The sequence below is a fragment of the Patagioenas fasciata genome, chromosome 2 (assembly GCF_037038585.1).
Source record: "Patagioenas fasciata isolate bPatFas1 chromosome 2, bPatFas1.hap1, whole genome shotgun sequence".
Classification (NCBI taxonomy): domain Eukaryota; kingdom Metazoa; phylum Chordata; class Aves; order Columbiformes; family Columbidae; genus Patagioenas; species Patagioenas fasciata.
In genome coordinates, this window is record NC_092521.1 from 55,906,552 (window position 1) to 55,931,311 (window position 24,760).

Sequence of the window (24,760 nt, forward strand, 5' to 3'; positions counted from 1 at the left end):
CAGTACAGAACATTTACTCATGTCAAAAAAATGGGGAAAACCCTATACTATTGAGCTCTCTTCCAGGGCTAGATTAATTTTTCAACACAAATGTTATGTTCTCAAAAAAAAAAAAAGAAACCTCACTCATTTCCCCTATTTTTTTTTTTTCTGATTAATTACTTATTGATTTACACTACTCTCTCACCATTTGCCTAGAACATTTAATAATAATCTTCCTTTTTAATATAGACAAAGCCAACTTAATCTTTCTCTTCATTCACCTACTTTGTTTTTTGCATATAGAAAAGGCCTTCATGTACCTGATTTTATTTCCCTTAGTTTTCTAGTCACTCTGAGTATTTCCAGAGCTCTCAAGAAGCGGACTACTTGACCACACTCTGAATGTATTTTAGGACTTGTGCACAGTGAAGCTATTGCAACTGGAGTATCCTGATGAACATGCTTTAGACACAGAGCTAATCAGGTTTTTACTAAAAAAAAAAAAAAAACTTTTTTTTTTTTTAGTTAAAAAGCTTCATTAGCTGAAAGACAATTACTCAAATGAATATGGAACAATCCTATTACAGAATCCACAAGTGTATTCTTTCACCTCTGAATTATATAAGGCTTTATTTTTATATCACTGTGCGACTTCTTATCCTTGCCTTTTGCATGCATGTGCCTTATTCTCTTCACCGATGAGTTTTTAATTTAAAAGTTACAGCTGATTTGACTGTTCATTCACAGCTGCATCTGCTATAGCAATGAATCTTTCGCTTTTGCAATCACTTGCCAATGTCATCGCATAGCGGGAGGACGCAGCCTGATGGCAAACACACACATATGCTTAAGCTACAGGAAGACAGAAAATAAATAAAAAGTAATCAAAGTAGTTTTTTACATGCTGAAGCAGAAGAAAGAAATTTTATGACACTGCAGTGACAGTGGGAGGGAAGGGGAGAAGAGATGACAGACGCAGAGGAAGATAGATATGCTGCTGTTCGCAGCAATATGGAACAAATATAAAAATTGTACAACAGTTTTCCACCCTGGCAGTTTGGTTGTCTGCAGTTTATAGAATCAGATATCTAACAGTCACTCGATTCATTCCTGTAGTGCAGAAATCAGGCTAGTATGCTGGAGACAAGGTAACTTAAAACCATTCCGCCTTCAAGACTGAGATGTAGTTACATGATCAGTGTCACAAAAGGGTCTTTCACAGCTTAAATACCACCTTGAGAGTTGCCAAAGCTTTACTAGGGATCCTAGGCTTTCCTAAAGTTTCGCCTTCTGGAGCCATGTGACTGTGAGAATCACCCAATTTTCCTTACAAATAATACACGTATCCATTTTCAGCCCTCACAGCTATGAAGAAAAACTTTGAAATGTGAAGCAACTTCACTTTTAAATGTTAGAAACTAGGAGAAAAATAACATTCAATCATTTGACTTTGAAGATATTCACGATTATTTTTGGCATTCAATACTTCTTTGTTTATTACTTTAGGTTTGGCAACAACAGAAAATGCTTCAGGAATTGTATCTTTATACCTGCAAAAAAAGTAGTCAATGTAGCAAAGAAAAGGAAAATAAGTTTTTGGAGTTTGCTAAACAATATTACATAGTAAAACGTACATGTCTTTGGTATCTTCATGTGAGTTTATCCAGCACCAGATACCTCTTTACAGACAATTAAAAAAAAAAAAAGGCATATTGGAAAATACTCATTTTTTTTCAAACAGGCCACAAATAAGTGGCAAATTTTTCAGACATTACAGACATTGACATTCTGTCTGGAAATCAAAATTTTCACTGGCTCCAAAATTTTGAATTTGTATTGCCATGACAAAAACTCAACACTTCCCACCTGTAGACTGACTTCTGTGTGAGAAGTTTGTCCTTATTTTAACATGTAGAATTACAAAGGTACTCTAATTAGAGATAGTCATAAGGTGCAAAATTTGAGTTTCTGTTTTGATTCAAATCACTCTAGGAGACCTATTTTTATTAACCGGAGGCATGGGACAAGACCATAATAATTCCTATTTTGTCATGGGCTATTAAATTATACCATTTCCCAAAAGTTATCCACGAGGTTGAAAACATTGGAAAGTAATCTTACAAAAGTATTTGGCTTGGCTTCTAAATACACCTTTTCTCTACTGTATGCATGCAACCTTCAACCATGCTGATAAATAAATAAGTTTCAGGTTTCTTTGAAAGACTTCTCTAAGTGGGGTATATTTCAAATTGACTTTTCTTAAAGAAGAAAAGATACAAGAGGTACAAAAGCTACAACGTGAAGCCATGTAAAAGATCAGCTCTCCAGGGTGTGGTTTAAGAAAAGGCAACAACTATAAGGTTTCTATAATGCTTAACTACAGTACAGCTCAAAAGAAGTTGTTTTACATGGATTTCTCCCCACTAGCATTTTCTATTTAAAATTTTATGCAGTATGAAAGGAAAATGCTAAACAAAGTAATATTGTTATTTTATTAGGATCGGGCATATTAGGAAGCATAGGACTAAGGTAAGACCATCTTCAGCAAAAGTGGATATTTTTATCAATTTAGAAAAAAAAAAAAAAGAAAAAGGATTAGCAAATCTGTGCAGCACTTTTATTTGGAAAATCCGAAGCACAGTGTTGATTCAGCTAAGTTCCCAGCACTTGCAAAGAAAGATCACAGACAAAATGTTCAAGAGTCATAAGGATTCTTGAGTTATAAACCCAACTCCCAAAGTGACTCAGGCACTTGAAAGATGTTATTTCGATGCTTTTAAACAGTTCAGAATGTTAAATTGTTTGATTTTTAATGTTCCCAGAATCTAAGAGTTCCCCTTCATTAAAGAAAAGAGGCTCTTTACAACCCTTTTGCCAAACTCAGCAAATCGGCCAAAAACATGCCCAGGGTCAGGCAGTCCTGATACCACCGCAAGTGTGTCTAGTGAGGAAGAAGGACCACTGGCAAACGTACACCGACATTGCTGGTCCTCTGTTACGTCTGGAGATATATCCAATTTGACCTCTCAAGCCCAATAACCAGATATTTAGAAATGTATTTCTTCAAGTTGCGTTAGTTAAGCAGACTCCTTCTATAAAAAGGATGATAGAGAAAAAAACTATTTTGTGTAGTGCTGCCAAGATCTGAGAATCTTAATTACAGGTAGGAGTTAGGGTAACTAAACTTAAGCATCAGTCTTGTTGTAACAAAAACTTATGTTTTTTTCTAACAAAAACATAATTTTTTTGTTTCATATGATTAATATGGCTATTCGTAAACTATCTTGTACTTAATAACACCGATGTGTTTCTCTTCTACACACAGTTGAACTTGAGATTTATCATAGGCATGTCACGCAATAAAGAGGTTCGTTAATTGCAAGAGCTCTGCCTCCAGGATGTTTGCTCACCACATCTTTTGGTGGGTGCACAGGAGGCTGAACAGGAAGCGGCACTGTCATGTTTCCCCGAGTAAGTGGCTTCTTGACCTTCAGCGTATCCACGCAGAGGATTAAAACACAGTGATCACACAACCGTGCTTTACTTGTGTATAAAAACAACCTGATTTTCCTCTGGACTACCCAGTGTGATGTCCACCTTGGATTTTTAATCTCTGAATTCTCTCTAAATCAGAGAACTTAGAATTCTCTAAATTCTAGATAATCAGCTATATTCTCTAAAATCTAGTTTATTAATGTATCTAACAATCGATTTATGCCTTGGTTCCATAAAGTTTACTCTCATGAGATATACCATCGAAGTCTACTGAGTTGCTTATATAATTAAGGACTGTGTGGTCAGATATCTAGAAAATTCACATTGCTGCTTTCAATGTTGTTTAAAAAGAATTGTCAAAGTAGCTCCAATCAGCCCAGAGGAAATACCTTTCTTGGGATATTACAGTGATGTACTCTAGAGAATAGCCATGATTACTATAATTATTTTAGGTAGAAATTGTTTATGTTACCACTAAGATAATTGCTTAAACAGAAAAATGGAGGATTAAAACCTAGTAAACCTCTTAAATCTGCTCAAAACAAATGAAGTTATTTTAGGGGATGTTACATATTTCATGATAGATAGTTTTATCACTTTTTGAAATAAGGAAAGCTTTGAAAAAAATCCAGTAAGTAAGGAATTACTAGTCTAAGTGTTTTTAGCCATATGGTGACCATCTCCTGAAAAGCTTCTAAAAAAAAAAATCTCACCTGGTGAATCTCTCTTTACCATCTCACAAGTGTGCAGCACAAAGGCAACAAAGCCATCACCAGCAATATATTTCAAAGACATTCTATGGCATGATTGTGAAGAAGAAATGTGTTGTGTTTACTTTGCAAAAGGCAGGATAGTACCTTGTAAAACTCAGGCAAATGACTTCATCAAATGTCAGCTTTTCTTATAACCAGCTTAAGTTTAAAAGTTAGTTTAAGTTTAAAAAGTAGGTTAAGAAGATCTACAACTACTGGTAAATGAAATAATATAATATAATTCATAACTTGGAATAAGCAGAAGATTGCAGGAGTCTTGCGAGTCAACTGTGAGAGATGCTGTATTTGTCCCTGGAGAATATGGTACTTGCTCAAAGTGCTGGTACAAACTTCCCTACATTGGTGGAGAAAAAAAAACCCAACCCAACACGTAAAAAAGGGTGACTTTAAGACAGATGGAAGCCCCCTAAAGTAAATGTTACTTCCAATGCCAACCACCTAACCATCCTGGAGGGGCTGCCCAGCTTTAGGGATACAGCCCAGGGCTGGAGTTAAAAGCAGAAATTCTTCATAGGCCACAGCTCTTAGAGCAGCATGAAACACAAGTGGTGAATGAGATAATAGTCCAAAACAGGGGACTTATTAGTTCTGATCTCATTTCAGATTATGTTTGCTGCAGGAGTGAGGGTGGTCATCCCAAAATAATTTCCTTCTCAGTGGGAGCAATAGGATAAGGTTACTTCAGAGGCCACTACTGCTCGTCCAATGCAGGGTATTGTTTGTTAAGAGGCCACCAAAGAAAGCTTTGTTCACAATCACTCATGTCTGAGCACACTGGACTGATCACACGTTGCTTTCAGCAATACTGGAATAAAAGCGGACATTGCAATGAAATCCACAAAGTTACACTGGTCTAAAACCAGGTTTAATTTGTTTCTATTTCAGTATTTAATACTCACTACAACACTTCAGCTGACATGGTATTAGGGAAAAAAAAATCCCTCAGTTTGTTCATATCTTTTTGAACAAAGATTGTGTTCTTTGCAAATATAACCCAATTTTTATGCTGGCTTACTCTGTAACTCAGACTTCTATTTCAAAGTCTCACTTTTTTGTCAGAGCAGGGAAGAAAACTCACTTTAAAACAGAACCTCAGGCATGCAGTATATATCAAATCAAACTGAAAACACATTTTTTCCCCATTTCCCACACTAAACAACATGAACACTTCAGCACACACATGCACAAATTCCCAGTCTTGGACACCAAAAAGTAACAAAACCAGGGAAGCTTGGAAAACTAAATTAAAGCAACCTAATCCTTGTCATATGTGAGGCCTGAGTGGGCACAGCAATGGAAAGGATAACAACATCAATTAATCTAATTTCTCTGATATGAAGCAATAAAAGGACAGTAAAGCTGTAAAGGAGAACCCTGCTGAAGTCAGGAGGAGCACTTGGGTGCTCAAAACTTAAGTACTTGCCTAAGTGCTTTGTGAGACAGGAGACCCAAACAGTCACATAGGCTATTTTTTTTTCCAAAATGGTGAAAGAGGTGACTGGCAAGGTTCTCCCCACATCCTTCCAGCTGCATCACTGTAGTCATTTTTCCTTGTCTTCTTATACTCAAACTGTTTGTTATTAAAACCAAACCAAACCAAAACCAAACAAACAAGAACAACAAAAAACAAACAAACAAACAAAATCCCACCAACATTCAGATTGCACTGTTTCTTCTAAAATAACCTCTCAAGGATGAGACCCTGTAGCCTCTTGCAGCCCCTCACTGAGACAATACTCACAAAATAATGTCAATGGGAGCCTTGCCCAAGAAAGGGATATAGGATTCAGCTGCATGTGAAGAAATTATGGCATATGTTATCAGGATCAGACTTCATATTTCAAACATATATTTATTCTTTTTACTAAATTACCCAAGATTGTGGGAAGGAGTGAGGGATGCCACTATAGAAAACCATATGGTATGCGGACTTCCAAGCCAGAATCGTGCATAATAAATATTTATAGAATCCAGTGGTATTCTCTTCTTTCTGTTTATTCTTCTCATGTCACATAGAGAAACTGTGGCCAAGCACCAATATGCCAGCAAGTTACAAGCAATCTAAGCATGGGGGAAAAGAGGGAAAACAGATAGTCAGTGGGCTCCTAATTAGCAACCTAGACCTAGCAGGAGGCACTTGGGAAGTGCCTCAGATGCATCTGGATTCCAGTGCTCACTGCCTGTCACGAGTGGTTTCGGAAATTGAGTTCTCAGTCCCTGCAAGGGATGGGGAAGATATACACAATATTTTTGGCTAGATTGAGCGAGGGCATGTGTGGAGCAGCTGCAAAAGCAGACATCCATCTACTCTCCAGGCTCAGTGTAGGAACAAAAATGCACCTCTCAGCGATGACAGCAAACTTGCTCCCGGCATCTGTTGGGAAAGATGCGTCTCCCTGCCTGTGCATGTGAGGCTGCTGTGTTTGGTTTCCTTCAGACAAAAACAATGCAGATTGTCGTCTTTGTCACTTTGTGGCTGGAAAAGTAGTTCAAGTAGCTACTGAAATACACAGAAGATCTGGGATATATCTTAATAGGTGACAATCTGCTTATCCAGGGTATATCCTGAGACAGTAATCTTTTCATCTTTACCTCTTTCCTTGACAGTCTTACTCCCTTCCCTGCCCCTACCTCCTTTCCCTTCCTTTTCCTTGAGGTGTGAGAGTTACCAATCCCCAACTACCATTTCATTCTTCAGAAACAAACAAACAAAAAAGAAAAGCAACAAGCCCAGAAGTTAATACACAGTATATTACTAACAGGAGTAGCTTTCACTGTTGATCAACCTCAGCATCACTTTTGCCAGAATCTGGGATGCTGTGTTTTTCTAATTTCAAATAGATGTTGCTGCTGTACAAAAGGGTGCAGATGTATCATATTAGCATTACGTAGAGCAGAAGTCAGATACTTTTGCATATATAAATATGTAACTTCAAATTAATAAGAAATTTTTGCATACCACAAAAAATAACTACTATTTCAGAATCGTTTTGAAGCTATCAACCAAACAGAAGTTGTATCTTCAATACGGAAAGCTCAGGTTTTTCTACAGATAATTACATTTTACTAAGAAACTGGTACTCAAAAGCTCCTTTCTCTGTGTCACTGAAACAGTTATTTATTATGAAAAACATACTTATTGAATGTTGCCAAAAGTGTAATAACCACACATCTGTTATTGTTCAAATATATATATTTTAAAATGATATTTACTTAACATATAATAAAAGCTATTAAATCATTCTTAAGTCTATTTTGTGGAACTACACATGACAGAAACACCATGGGAACAAACAAATAGATGTGTTGTTAGTAGCTGAATAGTTACTAATTTCATTATAAATGACAACTCCGAAAAGAGTAGTACAAGGAAGACTACAAGTCTGGAAACTGCACAGGACAGTGAGTTTTGAGAAGTCCAGCAGAGTTCATTGAAAGTTTTAAAATTACTAGATCTTTTCTAGGTCAGCAAATACATAACAACAGAAGACATTTCTGTAACCACTATTGCATCTACTAGACAAGAACATAAACTCCATCATCTGGTAGCTCAAATTAGAGAAATTTAGATTTTTTAAATAGTCCTTTTGCTTCTAATTTTCTGCAGTGTGGTAGTGGCAGTTTCCCCAACACTGGCTGTGGGTCTTTCTAGGCTCTGTGCTGCAAGCCTCATCCCAGTCGTGAGCTGGAAAGACCCTACATACACAATGACAGGAGAAGACCAGTTCAGTGACTGACCTGATCCTCCTTGCTTTCGAATTTTAAAAGTTTTGTGCATTAAGAGCTCTTTTTAATTGCCAGAGTAGCCAGGAAACAAGCACAGTCACTCTTACTTGTTCATAACTATTTCACTAAAGAGTCTGAGTGAGCAATTTCCACTCCGTTCAACATGTGACTGAAGGAAATCTCGACCAGTGAGATGAACACCACCTTCTGAAACAGGTTGTTAGTCACATATGTAACAAAGCAGAACAGAGCTGACTGCTTTCCAGACATTTTCATGAATATGTGTGTGTCATCTAAACACGCACCAATAATGAAGAATAATCCTCAAGTTACCAGCGGCAAAAAAAATCATCCTGTTTATTGACAAATCTACTTGCTTGGCGTATTAAAGATTATTAAAGAAACCATGAAAGGTGAAAGTTTGCTTGATGTGCAGGTATCACACATACTTAGCAGTTCAAAGCATGTTTCTTGTAGGACAGCATAATACAAGTCAACATTTTTCATAATTCTCCAGATTTCTCCAAAACTCTCTGCAGAAAATGTAGTCAGGGACTGCAGTCAAGATCATTTTGGACAAAGGTGATGACTATGATAGTATTACATGTTACAATTAGCATACTTGTAATGTCTCAGAAAAAAACACAATTAATACCATAAAGACCTTCATTTACTTCTCTCAAACCCACATGTACTCCATTTAACTGAAAAGCTCTTAACTCCAGTAATTTCCTGGATATAAAGCTACTTTATTCAAGCTCCAGCATTTTTAATTTCTCTCACACTGAAAAGCAGCATCCTCAGCTCACAAGAAGTGCTTACATAAAAGCCTCGCAGTCGGATCTCTTGATGCCTCTATGTTTTTCAGGATATGAAGACAACAGTAGTATAAACACTTCACTATTGCAGAATAAACATCATGTAACCATAAAGCAGTGATGACACAACCTGTATACTGTCTGGGCTTAATTTTCTGCAATGTAAACTGAGTGTCCACATCTCCTTCTGTCCCTCAATCCACTTTAAAACAGTCAGTTAAAAGGAACACTACATATGAATTTTCCAGTTTTTAAGCAAAGACATATTCCTCCTTAAGACACTACCTTGAATGTCTTTCCTCTTGTGGATCGAAAAATCTTGCTTCCTCCAGGAATGTCATTGCTCAAACACCACATTTAAACACTACTGATATTTCACAGACGACTCAGGTGTGCCTACGTCAACAGCTTGCACAGAATATGTTTTTAAATAGCAAAATATGTGTTGCTGCTGCTGCTGCTGCTGCTTTTCTTAGTGTTGACATACAGAATATGAGAATAGGTGTGTGGGGTCAGACCTAACACAGATGTAGCCCATGATCCTATCTCTATCAGTGGCCATTAAGGGATGCCTGCTGAAGAGAATAAGACTAGGGAAAGACCGTGAAGATAGATTTCCGGAATGAAACAGGAGAGACAGGCTTGAGACACCTGTAGACCTGGGTTTTCTACTTCTGTGACTGCAAGTGCACTTCCTGAACTGAAGTATTACATATAGCAATGTGTACCCTGTTGTTTACTTTGGAAACTATTCCTTAAGGCATAAGAAATACTGTTTTTAAGCAATCACATATGATATTAAGTAAATATTGCTATAAAGGAATTAACACTGGACTTCATATATACGTTACTCACAGAACTTTTAGTTAAACAACTTGTTATTGCTGATACATTCACATAATACAAAAACTTGTGTTCAAAATACAGGTAAGATGATAAATATTATTATTTTTAAAAACTCAAACCTTAATCATTCTACTTGTCTGAAGAACTTTATTTTTATTGTTTTCTCTCTGCCTGTTCTCTGAAAATGCTGATATGAGAACATATTTGCTTCTATGATTACAGTGAGCCAAGTACACTCAAATCTTCACCCCAGCCATGCTAACATGCTGTGTCAATTAAAGTTATTCCAGTCTGACAGTCTCCCAGGGTGTAGAAGTGCCATGTGAAAGTATTTCTTCTTTTCAAACTAGAATGGCACTAGTGGGACCTGCACAGGGATCTCGTCTACATATTTGCCTCCTCTCAGAGAGGCTTCTCCACTGTAATTCAGTCTATTAAGAATTCTCTGTGTTTCATGCGGTACATACATTGCACTTACACAGGTATTGTGAGTTCTCCTTGTTGTTGGAAATTGCTTGCTAATACACCACAAATAGAACTTCTAATAAACTCAGATTTAAAAAAAAATACCATTTCCTGTTGGCAGTTTCAAACCATAGGCCCGAGGTATCAGTTCATTCTAGCACTCCTCAAAACTAGTTTTTTCCATTCTGATGGAGACAAACAGCACCAGCAGGTGCTAATACATGATCTTAAGAGAAGAATGGGGTGATGAGTCAATACTTCATTGTAGTGCCCTTCAGACATTTATGATATCATGTTGAGTGAAATGCTCATCAAGAAATCAAATTGGATGTAACTTGAGGAAAAAGCACAACCTATTAAAAAGAACCCCTCAATGATATTAAACTTAGCAACTGAGAGTGTATAACTCTAAGATGCAACTTTTTTTGCAGTGCTGTTAAAAACACTCTCTCTCTAAACAGACTACAACTAGTAAGGTGTCACCATTAAGGTATTTTTAGTCTGATTCTTGATTAAGTACTGTGCCTTCTGAGGTTGTAGATGTTTATGAATCGCAGCCCCTACTCTGATCCTGTAACAAAATGGCATCACGGTTTTCCTTTCAATCAATTAATATTGTGCCTTATGCTATATACATACAGGTTTAACAGAAACTAAAGATTAAGTAGTATGCTTATGCTTGTTTATGCTTGTTAAAATATTTTTTAAAACTTGTTAATATTGCTAATATTAAAAATTTGAGACAGAAACATTTTAAAATTAATTTTGGTTAGAAAGTCATCCAGGATTATTAAATATTGACACTATGAAAGACTGGAATTTTCTATTCCGGTTGCCTATATTACTGGGGCATTTTTAGCTCATGGAGCAGCAGGAAAGACATATTTTTATTTAGGGATCTGATTGAAGTCTTTAAATATTTCTTACTGGTGGGAAGCTGTGAAATGAAAATGCCCAGGTCTTTTTTGTACAGCTATGAAATGGTAAGTATTCCATATCAGTCTGGACTTTGAAGTTGTGATGAAAAATATACCGCAACAAAATGGCTATTTTTGTAGTTTATTTTTTTTCCTGTTGAAAAATATTTGCAAAGTTTTTACAGGAATAATTCTATTGGTATCAAGATGTTTACAATAGAAGTGAATTTGACCTCTCTATATCTTTTGGTGGAGGAAAAGTGGTTTTATTGTCCTATAACATTTTACTCTTTAACTAACCCGAGTCTGTAAATCTACAAAGATAACTTTGTATTATGGAAAAGCTAAATTTCACCAAGACAGATCTTTGTCACCTTGAAAAGTGATTGCTTTTCCATGTTTCCTTTGAAGAACAAAAATAATATGTACCAACATTTACAGTAATATTTATGGCTGTGAGAATAATAATAAAACACAATCTTCCTATGCACTTCTATATCTACTATCTTGAAAAGAGTACTGTCCTGCAATTTTTGCAAATACAATGTCTAACATGGAAATTAACATATTTAGCTGAATAAGTAAACCAGGCTGAGCCTGTGCATACTCTCTCTCTGGATCATAACACGGATGCTTTCAAAATCATCTTTTAAAGAAAGATAATTACTAATCATTAGGACACTGGCATCTCCTTAGACACTTCAAACAGATGTTCTTACAGACAGATGGCTGACCACCTTTCAGAGCATGTAAGTACAACTCCTGAAGACCTGAAAATTATTAGAGGTAGCCTAAGCCTTTCCACCAGACGCCACATTTCTAGGTGGAGATCAAACAAAATCAAGTATCCAGAAATTTATTTCTTCAAGTGGTGGTATTCAAGCAGACTCCTTCTATAAAAAGATGATATAGAAGAAACCTTTTAACGTATTGCTGCTGAGATCTGAGAATGTTAATTACAGGTAGGAGTTACGGTAATCAAACTTAAGCATCAGTCTTGTAACAGAAACTTGTTTTGTTGTAACCAAAACTTTATGCAAGTTAAAGATCAGAAGAAAAATGCAGCTTGCTTTCTGTTTGTGAGAAGGGAAGCAAGTTATTAGTTTTCTGTTTCACATGATTAATATGGCTATTTATTATATTAACTTCAGAAAGCCTGATTGTCTGTAGGGTTTGCTGAGATGCCCCAGGCAGCAGGCACAGCATACACCTAGGTAACATGAAGAAGAGAAATCCTTCCTGACCAGTCAACACCAGCCCAAGCACACCGGTGTACAACTGCAAACCACTCTATGAAGGGAAAGCAGCAAAACTTTATCCAAACGTAGAGCATATTCTTCTGCTTACCACTTGCAGAAGAATAAAAATGAGATTGAGCATTTGAATCTCAACACCAGATCACTCCTTTACTGGGCTTGGCCTAGTTTAACTTCCAAGAGAGACGTATGTTTCTGGTATGATGACCTTGTGGTTAAGTTTGGCTGTAAGAAGTTCTTGCACTTGAGAAATGCTGAATTCTGAATTTTCCTCTCATGCTAAATAGCTCTCTGACAGCTTTGGTCCTCTTTCAACTTCATTTACTTTCGTCAACTAATATGTCACAGGTTAGAAGTTTCATGGAAAGAATAACATGGGTGAGAGAAATATTTTCATTCATAAGTAGGACTTCTGCCCAAATAGCGTGTCACCTTTTTCAATATTATCATGCTATGTAGTCACCAGCAAAAAACATTATGAGCCAAGTTCATGTGGTGGATATGTTGCTTCAGACTGACTGGCGAAAGAGAAGAGAACATAAAAGGAAAAGCTGAACATACACGTGCATGACACTGCATAACCTCCTCTCTAAATTTGAGGTCATAGGTATGTTTGATCAGCTAAAATAAATAATTTTGCAAACTTGCACATGCAGTTTTTCTCAGTTTTCTTTTTGCACTGGTAAGGAAACAAATTGATGACTTACCTTTCAAAACCAATCTGCCGTAATGTTTTCTCCCATGTTGAACCTATACAAAGAGGAGAAAAAACAAACACCCTCAGTAAAGAACCTTTACTATATGAACACTTACTATTTTGTTTTCATTGTGCAGCTGGAATCTGTATAGCAAGGTGATTTTTCCACCCATACAGAAGTATTTGTAAGTAACATCTGTTTTCCCCAGAGTGAAGAACTGTTAAGAGAGGCTACCACCAGGTGAGGTATCAGCCTATATAACTCCTTTACATTGCAAAGCAGCTGGTCACTGCTACAGTTCACTGCGATTCCAAGGGTGGTCTCCTGTCCTAGAGCAACACGATCTGTATATGACTCCTGAAAGCGCTGAGCTGGCAACTCATATCACACACTCTCCACATTTCAGCTTTTCATTTTACTCTCATGTTCACCTGATTCTTGCTGAAAGCTTTACAGCCCCTTGTGAAATCCAACCCTTTTAGCACAAAGATGTATTTCTGCTTTATTGTTTAACCCTTCATACTCATACAAACAGCTGCAATGAGCTCTTTCTCAAAATAATCAAGGAATCAGCCCCACAAACTACTCAAGTGGACAGACCCATTCAAAGAATTGTCCTCAGTATTCCTGATGCACTTAATACAACTTTTACTAGATTTTCTCAAAAATACCCTCCCCACACCGGAAGCATTAGGTCATCAGATTTTAGCTTCTGGTAGGTTTTTTTGCTTATTGACAGTCTCTTTCTTGCTACCATTATGTGGTCATTATAAATACAGACTACTAAGAGCACAAATATCTCAAGTCATGCAGGTCTGCAAGGCAAATATGTAGGAGGACATGAAGCTGGGTCATATATTGCTCTCTTTTTATGCTCCTGTGGGAAATTTAATAGGACTGTAGGAATGCAGTGCAATGTAAGAAATTACAGTCCTGTTCGTGCACTTCATTGTACTTAAACTGAAATCAGAGAAGTGACAGTAACTCCTGTTGCTGATGCAGGCAGTCACCTAAAGGGAAGTGTAAATTAGGAACAAACACATTCCCCGTGAGTGACATCAGAGACAAGCAGCAACGTTGTTGAGAAGAACTGAGAAAGAGATTAAAGACATGAAGGAAAGCAACTTTGTCTGCTTTAAATCTGGAGAATTTCAGGATTAAATGCATATTGTGCAGCAGATGCTTATACAAAGACCATAATAAAATCCTGGTTTATATAGTTTCCACTGACAATCCAAGTCCTACTTGCCAAATTATTGAGGGAAAAGTAGTGACATGACATTATTAGTCAGAAAAAATCTCCGTAGATGTGTATCTTATCATTATTACCTTTCCATTCTGTTAAAGATATCAGCTCAGAAATCAATGACTTGTCCTGTTTTTAATATGGTATTTATCTCTAATCTACAACATGTTAAATATTTTAATAAGACTTAGTAGATGCTTTTCATCTTTGAATTTGAGACACTTACTGCAGATCTAGATAAGAATCTGAAGACTCCTAAAAAGTTTTGGATTTGTGGGTTTGGGTTTTGTTTTGTTTTTTAAACCTAGCAACAGAATTCTACTCAATTGACTAAACTTTCCAGTTTAGCCCAAGAAGTACGTGGTAAATTTCTAAAGCTATGATAGAATTTTTCTGTACAATTTTATCTAGTATCTGTCTGGGTTGCCACTCACAGACTGGGAAATAAAAACTGAAATTAATAAACCCCGAAAAGTCAATCTACTTATAGGCCTATGCTGTCTAGGGCTCCCTGCACAGTTCTTAATTGAACAGCTAAAGAATTAAGCCAACATGGGCCTAGAAAAAAAAAATCCCTTGTATTAATCTTATTTTTTTAGAAAGAGGAAAAGAAACTGCATTAAAGCATCTCCTTCTAAAATCAGCCACTGTCTGACATTTCACTCCATGCAAGAAGGATTTGGGTTGGCTAAGGGGTAGGTTCACATCTAGGTCCAAACTTGGTCAGTAAGCAACTTATTATACTTTTCTGGAACCTCTTCTTCATTCATCTTCTCACTGTCAGTCACTTCAAACTTCAGTCACACACATTCTCAGCAAAAGACTCTGAAAACCTTTTCTACTGATAGTTTAGGGCAATGGACACAACGCTTTTCTGTTCAGGTCTATTAAAGTTAAGGCCAGTGATAAATGTAAAAACACTTTTGATTGTCTCAATTCAGTCCAAAGCAGGCAGGAATTTCAGGCCCATATCCTGTAGAGTACACAGTGATAAGAGGTTTAAAAACTGAGGTGGATAAAGCTCTGCCTTCACATTATGGAAAACAATGAGTCAAATTCTGTGGGAGCTTCTACTGTGGCACCTGTATTTGCCTGAGGTGAGGCAAGACTGCTGCCTGCACAACTACCTACATGCAACACCATTCGTCAATACTAAGTTCATATTTTATAAAAAGAAGTCCTCTAAAGATATCTCTAAAGCAGGACAACAAAAATTCTATCATCACACATTTATTTCAAACAAAAGTGAAAACCGAAAATCATGTGTAGCACAGTAAGTCATCAATATTTCATCGAGATGAATAAAGAACCATTCCATTAACATCTTCTGTTATGAGTTATCCCCCAAACCCACCACCTTCTGCACACCCCTGGAGTATAACTGGTTTCATGTAACACTGATGAATCAAGTCATTGCTAAAAAGTTGCCTGTGCGACTCCACAGGTAAATGCAGGGCAGACATAAGCAATTCTCCGTATACTTCATGCAATGCCGCTGGCTCTGAAAGCGTATTCAACAGTTTTTGAAGTCTGAAGATTTGAAGACTGTTGAAGAAAAGAAATCTCAACAGTACTTCTTAAAGCACAGACTAGTCTGACATCTTTAGCCAGTGTTTCTATGCTTTCCACTGTTGTGTATAATAGTGGTATGAATTTTTCACCCCATGATTGGCTACGCTTCAGTTGTATGATATATAGAGAGTCCTACAGAAGAGACAGAGAGCGAGGGAGAGGAAAAAAGGCAAAAGAGAAAAGGGAATTGGGTCTCTACTGGTTTGAAATCATCTTTTGGCCGCAGCTGGCTAGCAGAATGCTCTTTGAAACACATATGACTCCTCTGAAGAAAAGTCTGCCAAGAACACAACTAACATTTCATATTAAAAAAATATACATCTTTTTTATGGAGTCTTATTTTAAAATGTTTATGATCTAAACATTCTGTTTCAAGATTTGCCAATTCCATTCTCAATAGTATCAACTTCTACGCTGCACTAACAGCCAAAAGTAAATACCCTGAGGTAACAGCAGCGCTAAGAAGAATAACGCTGTTAAAAGTTTAGGAAACTTATTTTTTTATTTAAACTTTACCCAGTGCTTCCAAAACATTCAACAAGATTTAAGTCACGTAACTCTCATTAATATCAAAACAGGAGTTTTTCATGAATTAAAGACTTGATCCTGCTCCCAAAGAAATCAATAGAAATTTGGCTATTCAGTTCAGTCTTTCTCTCTGCCGGGACTGTGGAAAACATTCACCTGTTGACTTTCGGAATCAATCCACCGCTACACTTCAGTTGCTAAGTTAATTTGGCTTCTCTTTGCTTTCTGTTTTTTACCACCATGTCAAAATTACCAAAACTGTTTATAAGAATGCCTTAATTTGGTACGCATGTAATTAAGCTTTTGTTCCAAATATTTGCTCCAGAGTGCCTGACTATTCCCATCTGTTTCAAAGATTCTGTTTCACATTAACAGTACCAGCTTTAAAAGTCTTCAAAAAGATGAAGCATAATGTACTTCCAGAATTTCTACTCACATTTAATATGGAACAATGCTGAAATGTACATCATGCTCACATATGCACTCAATGAAATCCTAGCATAAGCATGACAGTATGAGAATATGAGATCAAACAAGATTAAATGAAAAATATACTTCTGAAAGGGAAAGTTGTCTTCTTTGACAGGTAGGCTTTCATTTATACGGCAGTTTCCATATTTGGTTTGGTTTGGTTACAAATCTCTGCTTACTGTGAACTTAGTATGAATGAGAGGACTCATAAGCCACTGCCAGGCTGCTCACCTTTGTGAACTGTGAAGTCGTCTTGCTGCTGAAATACAATGGCAGGCACAGGAAAAACACAGAGTAACATATCAGCCTGACCAACCCAGTGGCCTTCTATGATGGAGTAACTACATCAGTGGACAAAGGAAGAGCTATGAATGTCATCTATCTGCACTTCTGTAAAGCCTTTGATGTGGTACCCCGCAACATCCTTCTCTCCAAATTGAAGAGGTATGGACTTGATGGGTGGACTGTTTGATGGAAGAGGGACTGGCTGGATCATTGCACCAAGAGAGTAGTGGTCAATGGCAAAGTGTCTGGATGGACACTAGTAACAAGTGATGTTGCTCAGGGGACCAGTACTGTTTAATATTTTCATCAGTGACATAGGCAGTGGGATCAAGTGCACCCTCAGCAAGTTTGCAGATGACACCAAGCTGAGTGGTGCAGTTGACATGTCTGAGGGACAGGATGCCATACAGAGGGACCATGACAGCCTCGAGAAGTGGGCCCATGCAAACCTCATGAGTTTCAACAAGGCAAAGTGCAAGGTCCTGCACGTGGGTCAGGCCATCCTCCAGTATCAATACAGCCTGGAGATGAAGGGATTGAGAGCAGCCCTGCAGAGAAGGACTTGGGGGTGCTGGTGGATGAAAGATTGGACATGAGCTGGCAATGTGCACTTACAGCCCAGAAGGCAAATCATACCTTGGGTTGCATCAAAAGCAGCATGACCAGTAGGTCAAAGGAGATGATTCTGCCCCTCTACTCTGCTCTGCTGAGATCCCACCTGGAGTCCTGTGTTCAGCTCTGGAGCCCTCAGTACAGTAAAGACATGGACCTGTTGGAGAGGGGCCAGAGGAGGCCACAAAAATGATCAGAGGGCTGGAAGAGCTCTGCTGTGAGGACGGGCTGAGAGCTGGGGCTGTTCAGCCTGAAGAAAAGAAGGTTCTGGGGAGACCTTATTGTGACCTTTCAGTACTTCAAAGGAGCCTAAAAGAAAGATGGGGACAGACTTTTTAGCAGCGCATGTTGCAATAGGACAAGGGGTAATGGTTTTAAACTAAAAGAGTGGAGCTTCAAACTAGACATGAGAAAGAAATTTTTTACAATGAGCATGGTAAAACACTGGCCCAGGTTGCCCAGAGGTGGTAGATGCTCCATGCAAGGCCAGGCTGGACGGGGCTTTGAGCAATTTGATCTAGTTGAAGATATCCCTGCTCATGGCAAGGAGTTGGACATGATGACCTTTGAAGGTCTCTTCCAACTCAAACTATTCTATGATTTTGTGATATTGGATAAGTGTTTTTCAGCCATTCATGGAGGCTGCACAACCATTCACTTTGAGCCATATCATGCCATATCTTCCAGTAAAGCAGAGGTCTATAGCTGTTCAGGGAGAAGTCTGGCATTCACTGTAAATGCACGGCCTCCTATACCATCAGGTATGACGTTCCCCATGAACCCTATGACTGTGTGCAGTGATTATGTACAGTCCTGCAACATTCTCACTTCTCTAGAGTTAGTGGCTACTTTAAGAACTACATGCCTGTGTCTGGGTCTGACCTTGAGGCTTTTTAATGGTAAAAATAAGAATTGCATTATTTTCTCACTATGAACTGATATAAGGACTGGAGGGGGAAAAATATGGCTCAATAGAACCAAAGGACATTGTTTGGCATTTTTCAATAAGAATTAAGTGAGGTTGTGAGCATTCAAGTATACAGTGAGAATAGTAAGAAGATCTCCAGTGACTGGAAGAGGACAAAATATCTGTAAATTTCATAAACTGAAAGGTAAAAACAAAAAAAAATGTGGAGCCTATCCTTGGGGTATCACAGGGAGTTACCCAGGCTCTCTGAAGGAACTAGCAAGGTACCAGACATAGCATAATCACATTTAGCTCAAGAGAGTTTCATGCAGGTGTGACCTACATAACCCTGTTATGATACATTAGAAACAGGTAGATATTCTTGGAATAGTAACTGCATTGGTCTTTTCTCTAACATTTCAAAGAAAAAAATATTTCAGAGGAACTTCTGATTTTATACTGGTCAGAATATTTGTACCAATTTCAAAATTTTGATCTGAAGCCTGTGAAATTTAATAGTACTCTCCAAAACAGAATAACAAACAAACAAACAACAAGAACAAAACCATAACACACTTTCACATGTTCAAGAGACAAAAAATAATGACACAGAACGATACAGAATACTCCAGAAACTGAAAGAAACATTTTGCTAAACCTTTCCATTGCAGGTGCGATTTCTCAACTCTGTTTCTCAAACAACTTAACCCAGCTGGACTAGTCCTTCAAAAACTCTCAACAAACTGGATCAGCACACTGGCTTGTCCTGCTAGCGTTTTTCTCTCAGTATAGATATATGTACCATATAAACCATTTGAAGTTTTGCAGTCTGCTTTCAATGGATTGGGGAACAGTGCTCTGCTGTATAATCTTCTTCATCACCTTAGTATTTACTAATCAGTTACTAACCAGTACTACTAACTAGCTGAGATGTACACAACTGCCATTGATAAAAACTGTGGTGTGTGGAACATGTTGGTTTCAGCAGCTTCATATATTATTAATAATCTTTCTAGTTCCTTTTTCCCAATAGAAAACTTCTATCTTCTCCCAAACAAAAAAAAAAAAAAAAAAAAGTTTTCTCAGAAATCCTACTTTTTTTTTTTCCTTTTTAATCAAAATAGAACCCTTAGTTTTATGAAACAGACTACTAGTTTTGACTAAAAAAATGCATGTGGCGTAGGAAAGAACATTTTCTTACTTAGTCCACAGTACCAGAGAGATATTATCAGCACTTACCTCTATATTGGCTACCCAATAAATAGTTACATACAACACACCTCTTACAGAAATTATTATTTCTCTCACCTGAAGCAGTTTCAGATAATTCTGCTTTAGCATTTAGCATCTCTCTGTCGATTTTGAGAAATAAATCCCTTACACTTCCTGTTACTTTGACTCAAACTACCTAGGCTGCATCCTGCACCCACTACTTTGTACTTCGACCACTGCAGTATATCATCTGGGAAAATGACACAACCTTCTTTTAAAATGACATCTCTTAATATGGCATATTACCACTCTGCTGTGTCCATACTGGTGTTTTAATTCAGATCATGAGAGTATTTCTTGAGCAAATATCTTGCTGCTCTTTAGTTTGCATGACAGAGTGACCTCCCAGTGCGCAAACTGGATTCCTTTCACATGAGACTAAACCGCACCCCAAGAACACAACTGCTGTATTTCAACCACTAATGGGCCTTTGGTCCGCATAACCAGACCAGAGCTAATCCACAGTAAACCCCACTCAAAACGTGGATGGTGGGGCAGCCAGGGAGTACGCACCAACTGCTTCACTCCTGTCATGCTGTGCTGCTTGCTAAGGCAAATGCAACTCACCCCACCACTCCCACTCCCAGTCCTGGAGTGCCCCCAGAAAAGCTTTCCAGGTACAGTCCCCTCGATGGATGAAGGGGCAGGTCAGGGCGCTCACCCGTACAATTGTTTTCTGGGATGTATCCCATCTGCTACAGCGAGCAGGAGCCTTTCTGCTGCCCTGCTGTACATGCGAGGACGGGATATGTTGGATGTGTTGGATGGGATGCTCAGCACAGCCACACTCCCCACAAAACCCAGGGAGACAACCCTATAAAGCACAACAGCAGATTTTTCTCTTTTTGCCTCCTCTTTTTTTTTTTTTTTTTCCATTTCACTCCTGCTATTACACACTTTACATGCAATTCCAATGAGCTGAGCAATAGGTACCGCTTTTAGATTGCTCAGCCCCATTTACATTTTGCAATTTCTTACAGATGTCAATAAACAGCATAGTAAACATCAATCCATTATTTTCATTTTTCTAAATCCAAATCAGTTCATATTCAAGCAATTTTCAAATACAACCTCTCCCAAGTTCACTTCCATCACCGAATTTAGTTACTTCACATCCACTTAGCATTTAGCACATAAATTCAATGTGAATCAGAGTTTAACAACTTATTTTCTGGTCTTAAAATTATTACATATCACTAAAAGCAAATTAACATACAATACTTCATCCAGTTTTTCCAAATTTCTGCAGAACAACATTAATTGCAATATAGTACAATAACTGAGTTTAGAAGTTTCTTCAATTAGGTGATTTACGGTATCAATTTCGTTTTTAAAACAACTTCTCAAGCAGAAGGTATAAGGTAAAATCTGGTCTGTTATGGTGTGCTATGCACACTGAAGAGACTAAAACCACTAGCAAAACAGAAGCAGAGGGCCAGTGGTCTAGGGTTCTGGCTACATGAAGAAAGTGATTGCTGAATCCATACCAAGAAAGAGGTCATACCAAAACCAAAGACCAGATGTTGCAAGTCTTCACTTGCTTTCCACTCATACCAGCTTTCAACTGATTTTTGACTGAATAAAGAACACAAATTTGATCCCTACATGATAATGTCATGGGAAAGATTTATTGTGTATTTTCTCCTGTAAGGAAAATATTAAATTATTATTCCATGATACAAAAATTGCTTTCCTATTAAAAAAGGAATCTTGCCTCATTCCATGTTAACCAGAATAATAATAATCTTAACCATAATCATAATAACACTAGTTCTCCTCTAAGGAAATTCTAATGAATTGGAACTTTTACTAATAAAAATGAGCAGACTAGGAATACAGAGCAAAGTGCAATAGTACTGACACTACATCTGTGTGAGTGCACAGACATGCATATTGCCTTAAAATGAGTATTAAGAAGACAACAGCTATGGCAAAACGATTAACGGCTGTATCTGGCAGTCGCCTCTTCCAGTCTGCAGGTTCCCTGGGGGCTCTGGGAGCCCAAAAGGGTCAGCAAAGCTCACACAGATGAGGAGGAACCCTAAAAGAGCTGCTCCACAGGCTTAATCCATATTCATAGTTTTGCTCTTGATTAACACCAGAATTGGGAGGTTGGGGGCGGATTGGTTTTAAAATCAGTCAGTTAACTTCAGGTAGATAGCACGATGTGAAATACTCCTTAGCGCACCTGGGACACGAGTAATCCAGCATCTCGCTGCTCACAGGTCTGACCATGCCAAATGGAGGCAGGGACGGGTCCCAACTCACTTTGTGTGATGGTAAGACCAGTTTCTCTGAGTCTGATCCCAAATCTACAGAAATAACTGGAAAGATTTTCATTGAGTTACTGTACTTTGATAGTTTGTTCATAATGGAAACAAGGAGCAATAAGGAATAGTTAAAAAATAACACCCTGTCACTGAGTAATGTAAACAACAGCTCCTATTTCTGCCTTGGTAGTAAACTACTAAGGTGAAGTATTCTGTGAATAATTCATTTGGGAAAAATGGGAGCAGAGGAAGAAAAAGTTTCAGAATTTAAAACATTAAATGGGACACAGCTTGTTTTAAATGTGAAATTTATGGCTTTTATATGAGAATCACACACATCATTTTCTATGTGAAGATGACTCACTAATTAAACAGTAAGTTAAAAGATATGTGGAAGAAATACTAACTTGGAAAAATAACACTTGGGAAAGTACTTTCTACATTTTTTCTTCCATGCCAGGTTTGTCTAAAATGATACACAGGTTCAAAAGCCAATTTAAATTTGCTGAATTGCTTGACTTGCTTTTTTAATCAGCTTTTTCACAAGGATGATGAGTTCCATAGCTTTTATAAGAACAATGACTTATTTTCTTTGCTTAGATATAGTTTATCAAAAACACTTGGATGCACGCTTCCCCTGGAATACAGACATGCTTAAAACCACTCTTATTTTTACCTCATTTCATTTCAAATTTGTTTCTTGAACAAGGCAGCAAAACCCACAGCACTAGAAAATCTTTCAGGAATGTGTTTCAGATGAAACCTGAGATAGCTAGCTAATGGAAAGCTTTGTTGTTGTTTAATCTATTATTTATGTATCTGTTTGCTCTAATGGTTGGTTGGTGGTTTTTTTATGCAGATTTTCAAGGACACTGGAGATCAGAATTCATTTTGGTGACTTTTACTTTCGTTTTTGAAAGAGACTTGCTCCTCTTTCCCCAAGACACTAGACCACTACAAAGGACTTTACACACTGTGCAAAGTAGGACTTCATAGGCCACCAGCACAGCATCACACTATAAGAGTAAAGCAGGAAAGAATCAGATGGTCCACAGATATAACCAATCTCTTTTTTTTACAGCAGAAATGGGGTAAGAGCTCTGAGAAGCAGCATTGAAGGAAGGTGAGATCTCCTGCCATTGTCATGAAGGATGTAAACTTCAAGTCAGAGAGGCACTGAGTATCAAAGTTTTGCTCCAGACCTTCTGAAAGGAGGCCAACTAATAACTAAATGGGCCTTCTTTCAAACAGCGAAGACTGGATTTGCGTTGGTTTTCAAATTAAAAGCAAAAGAACTTATAGAAAAGTTGTAGTAAATTTTATTTTTCATAAAGCCAGAGAAAATGAGATTTTTCTCCATTTTTGTTGGCAGAGAAATTCTCTCCTCTCCCATCCCAACCAACACTGCTCTGTCTGCTAAATAGTATCTTAGAGGCAAAGTTTTCACTTCAGAACATAACTGACGGGCATCCTTCCAATTCCAGAGCTACACTCTGCTTAGTTTTATTGTAACATAATATACTGTCATGAATAATAATGTCGACCTAGTTTCCTGCAGTGATGAATGTGTGTAGTGTGCCAGTGCAAGGAATTTGCTTTTCATCGTCTTATTTTCTCTTTTTGTCTCATCAGAAGAAAGTGGACAAATGTTTCTTCCCAAATTCTGCAGCACAAGCATATGGAAAATGGGGAGTTAAATAAAAAGTATATCTTCAGTAGCACGTACACAATATGAGAAATTATGGACAAGAGAAATAAGAGTAGGAAAGCAGGATATCTTGCACAGAAACAGGAGGAACATTAAGATGACAGAAAACCAGCATTTCAGCAGTGGTATCTTTGACTCCACTAACATTTTGTAATGCATGCCTTTTCCTTTAAATTGTTTTTTAAATTTTTTTTAACATAGCTTTTTCTAAAGATAATAAAGAACCATTTCATTCACATTATTTACTTCATAGATTAAGGAAACACTCGCATAGTATGACAAAGACAGCAACTCATTGCTGGTCAGTCTGAGGACCTGCCCATATTCAGATTTTTCAGGAAAAAACCCCAGATTTTTTCAGTGGCAAAATGAAACTAGATACGAAGACCTGAAGAGATGCGTGAAGGATGATATCCAGAATAAACTTCAGAAAACTGGCTTGAGGTGTGCACGCCACCTTCCGCAGAAGCAGAAGGCAGCACTTTCAGACTCACCTGCTTGCATACCATCAAGTGAAGGCAGCAGTGACTGCATGGGGCAGCAGGACACTTGGGGCATGAAAGCTGACCCACTCCCAGAGATCTCTTCAGAAAAGAAATCTGGATGCTCCTATGGGCAGCAGTGTGAAGTGGGAACACAGACTCAAACAACTGAGCGAGCAGAGAGACTCCCCACTCACCCCCACTTCTTGCTCCCAAGTCACAAGTACACAAATTTCGATACCCCCTGCAAAGCCAGGAGAGACCAGAGTCACGGGCTTTACCTCCTGTGACTTGTTCCCCTGCACACCTGGAGTATCTGCTGGATTTCACTGCCTCTGGCAGGGGACAAGACACACAGGTCTGACAAGACCCACTGATCTGTGCTCATGCCCTGTGAAACAGCCACGGTTGAGCCACTCAAAGTGTTCAGA

General features: G+C 37.9%; 1 protein-coding gene across 13 annotated transcripts in view; it reads right to left on the reverse strand.

The window, feature by feature from the left end:
• PIEZO2 (piezo type mechanosensitive ion channel component 2) overlaps positions 1 to 24,760 on the reverse strand; it is a 309,728-nt gene that overhangs the window by 155,682 nt on the left and 129,286 nt on the right. For all 13 annotated transcript variants that reach the window (XM_071804264.1, XM_071804257.1, XM_071804259.1 and 10 more), the window contains exon 4: positions 12,986 to 13,028. In XM_071804264.1, the coding sequence (XP_071660365.1) occupies positions 12,986 to 13,028 (43 nt within the window). The remainder of the gene's footprint in view (positions 1 to 12,985; positions 13,029 to 24,760) is intronic.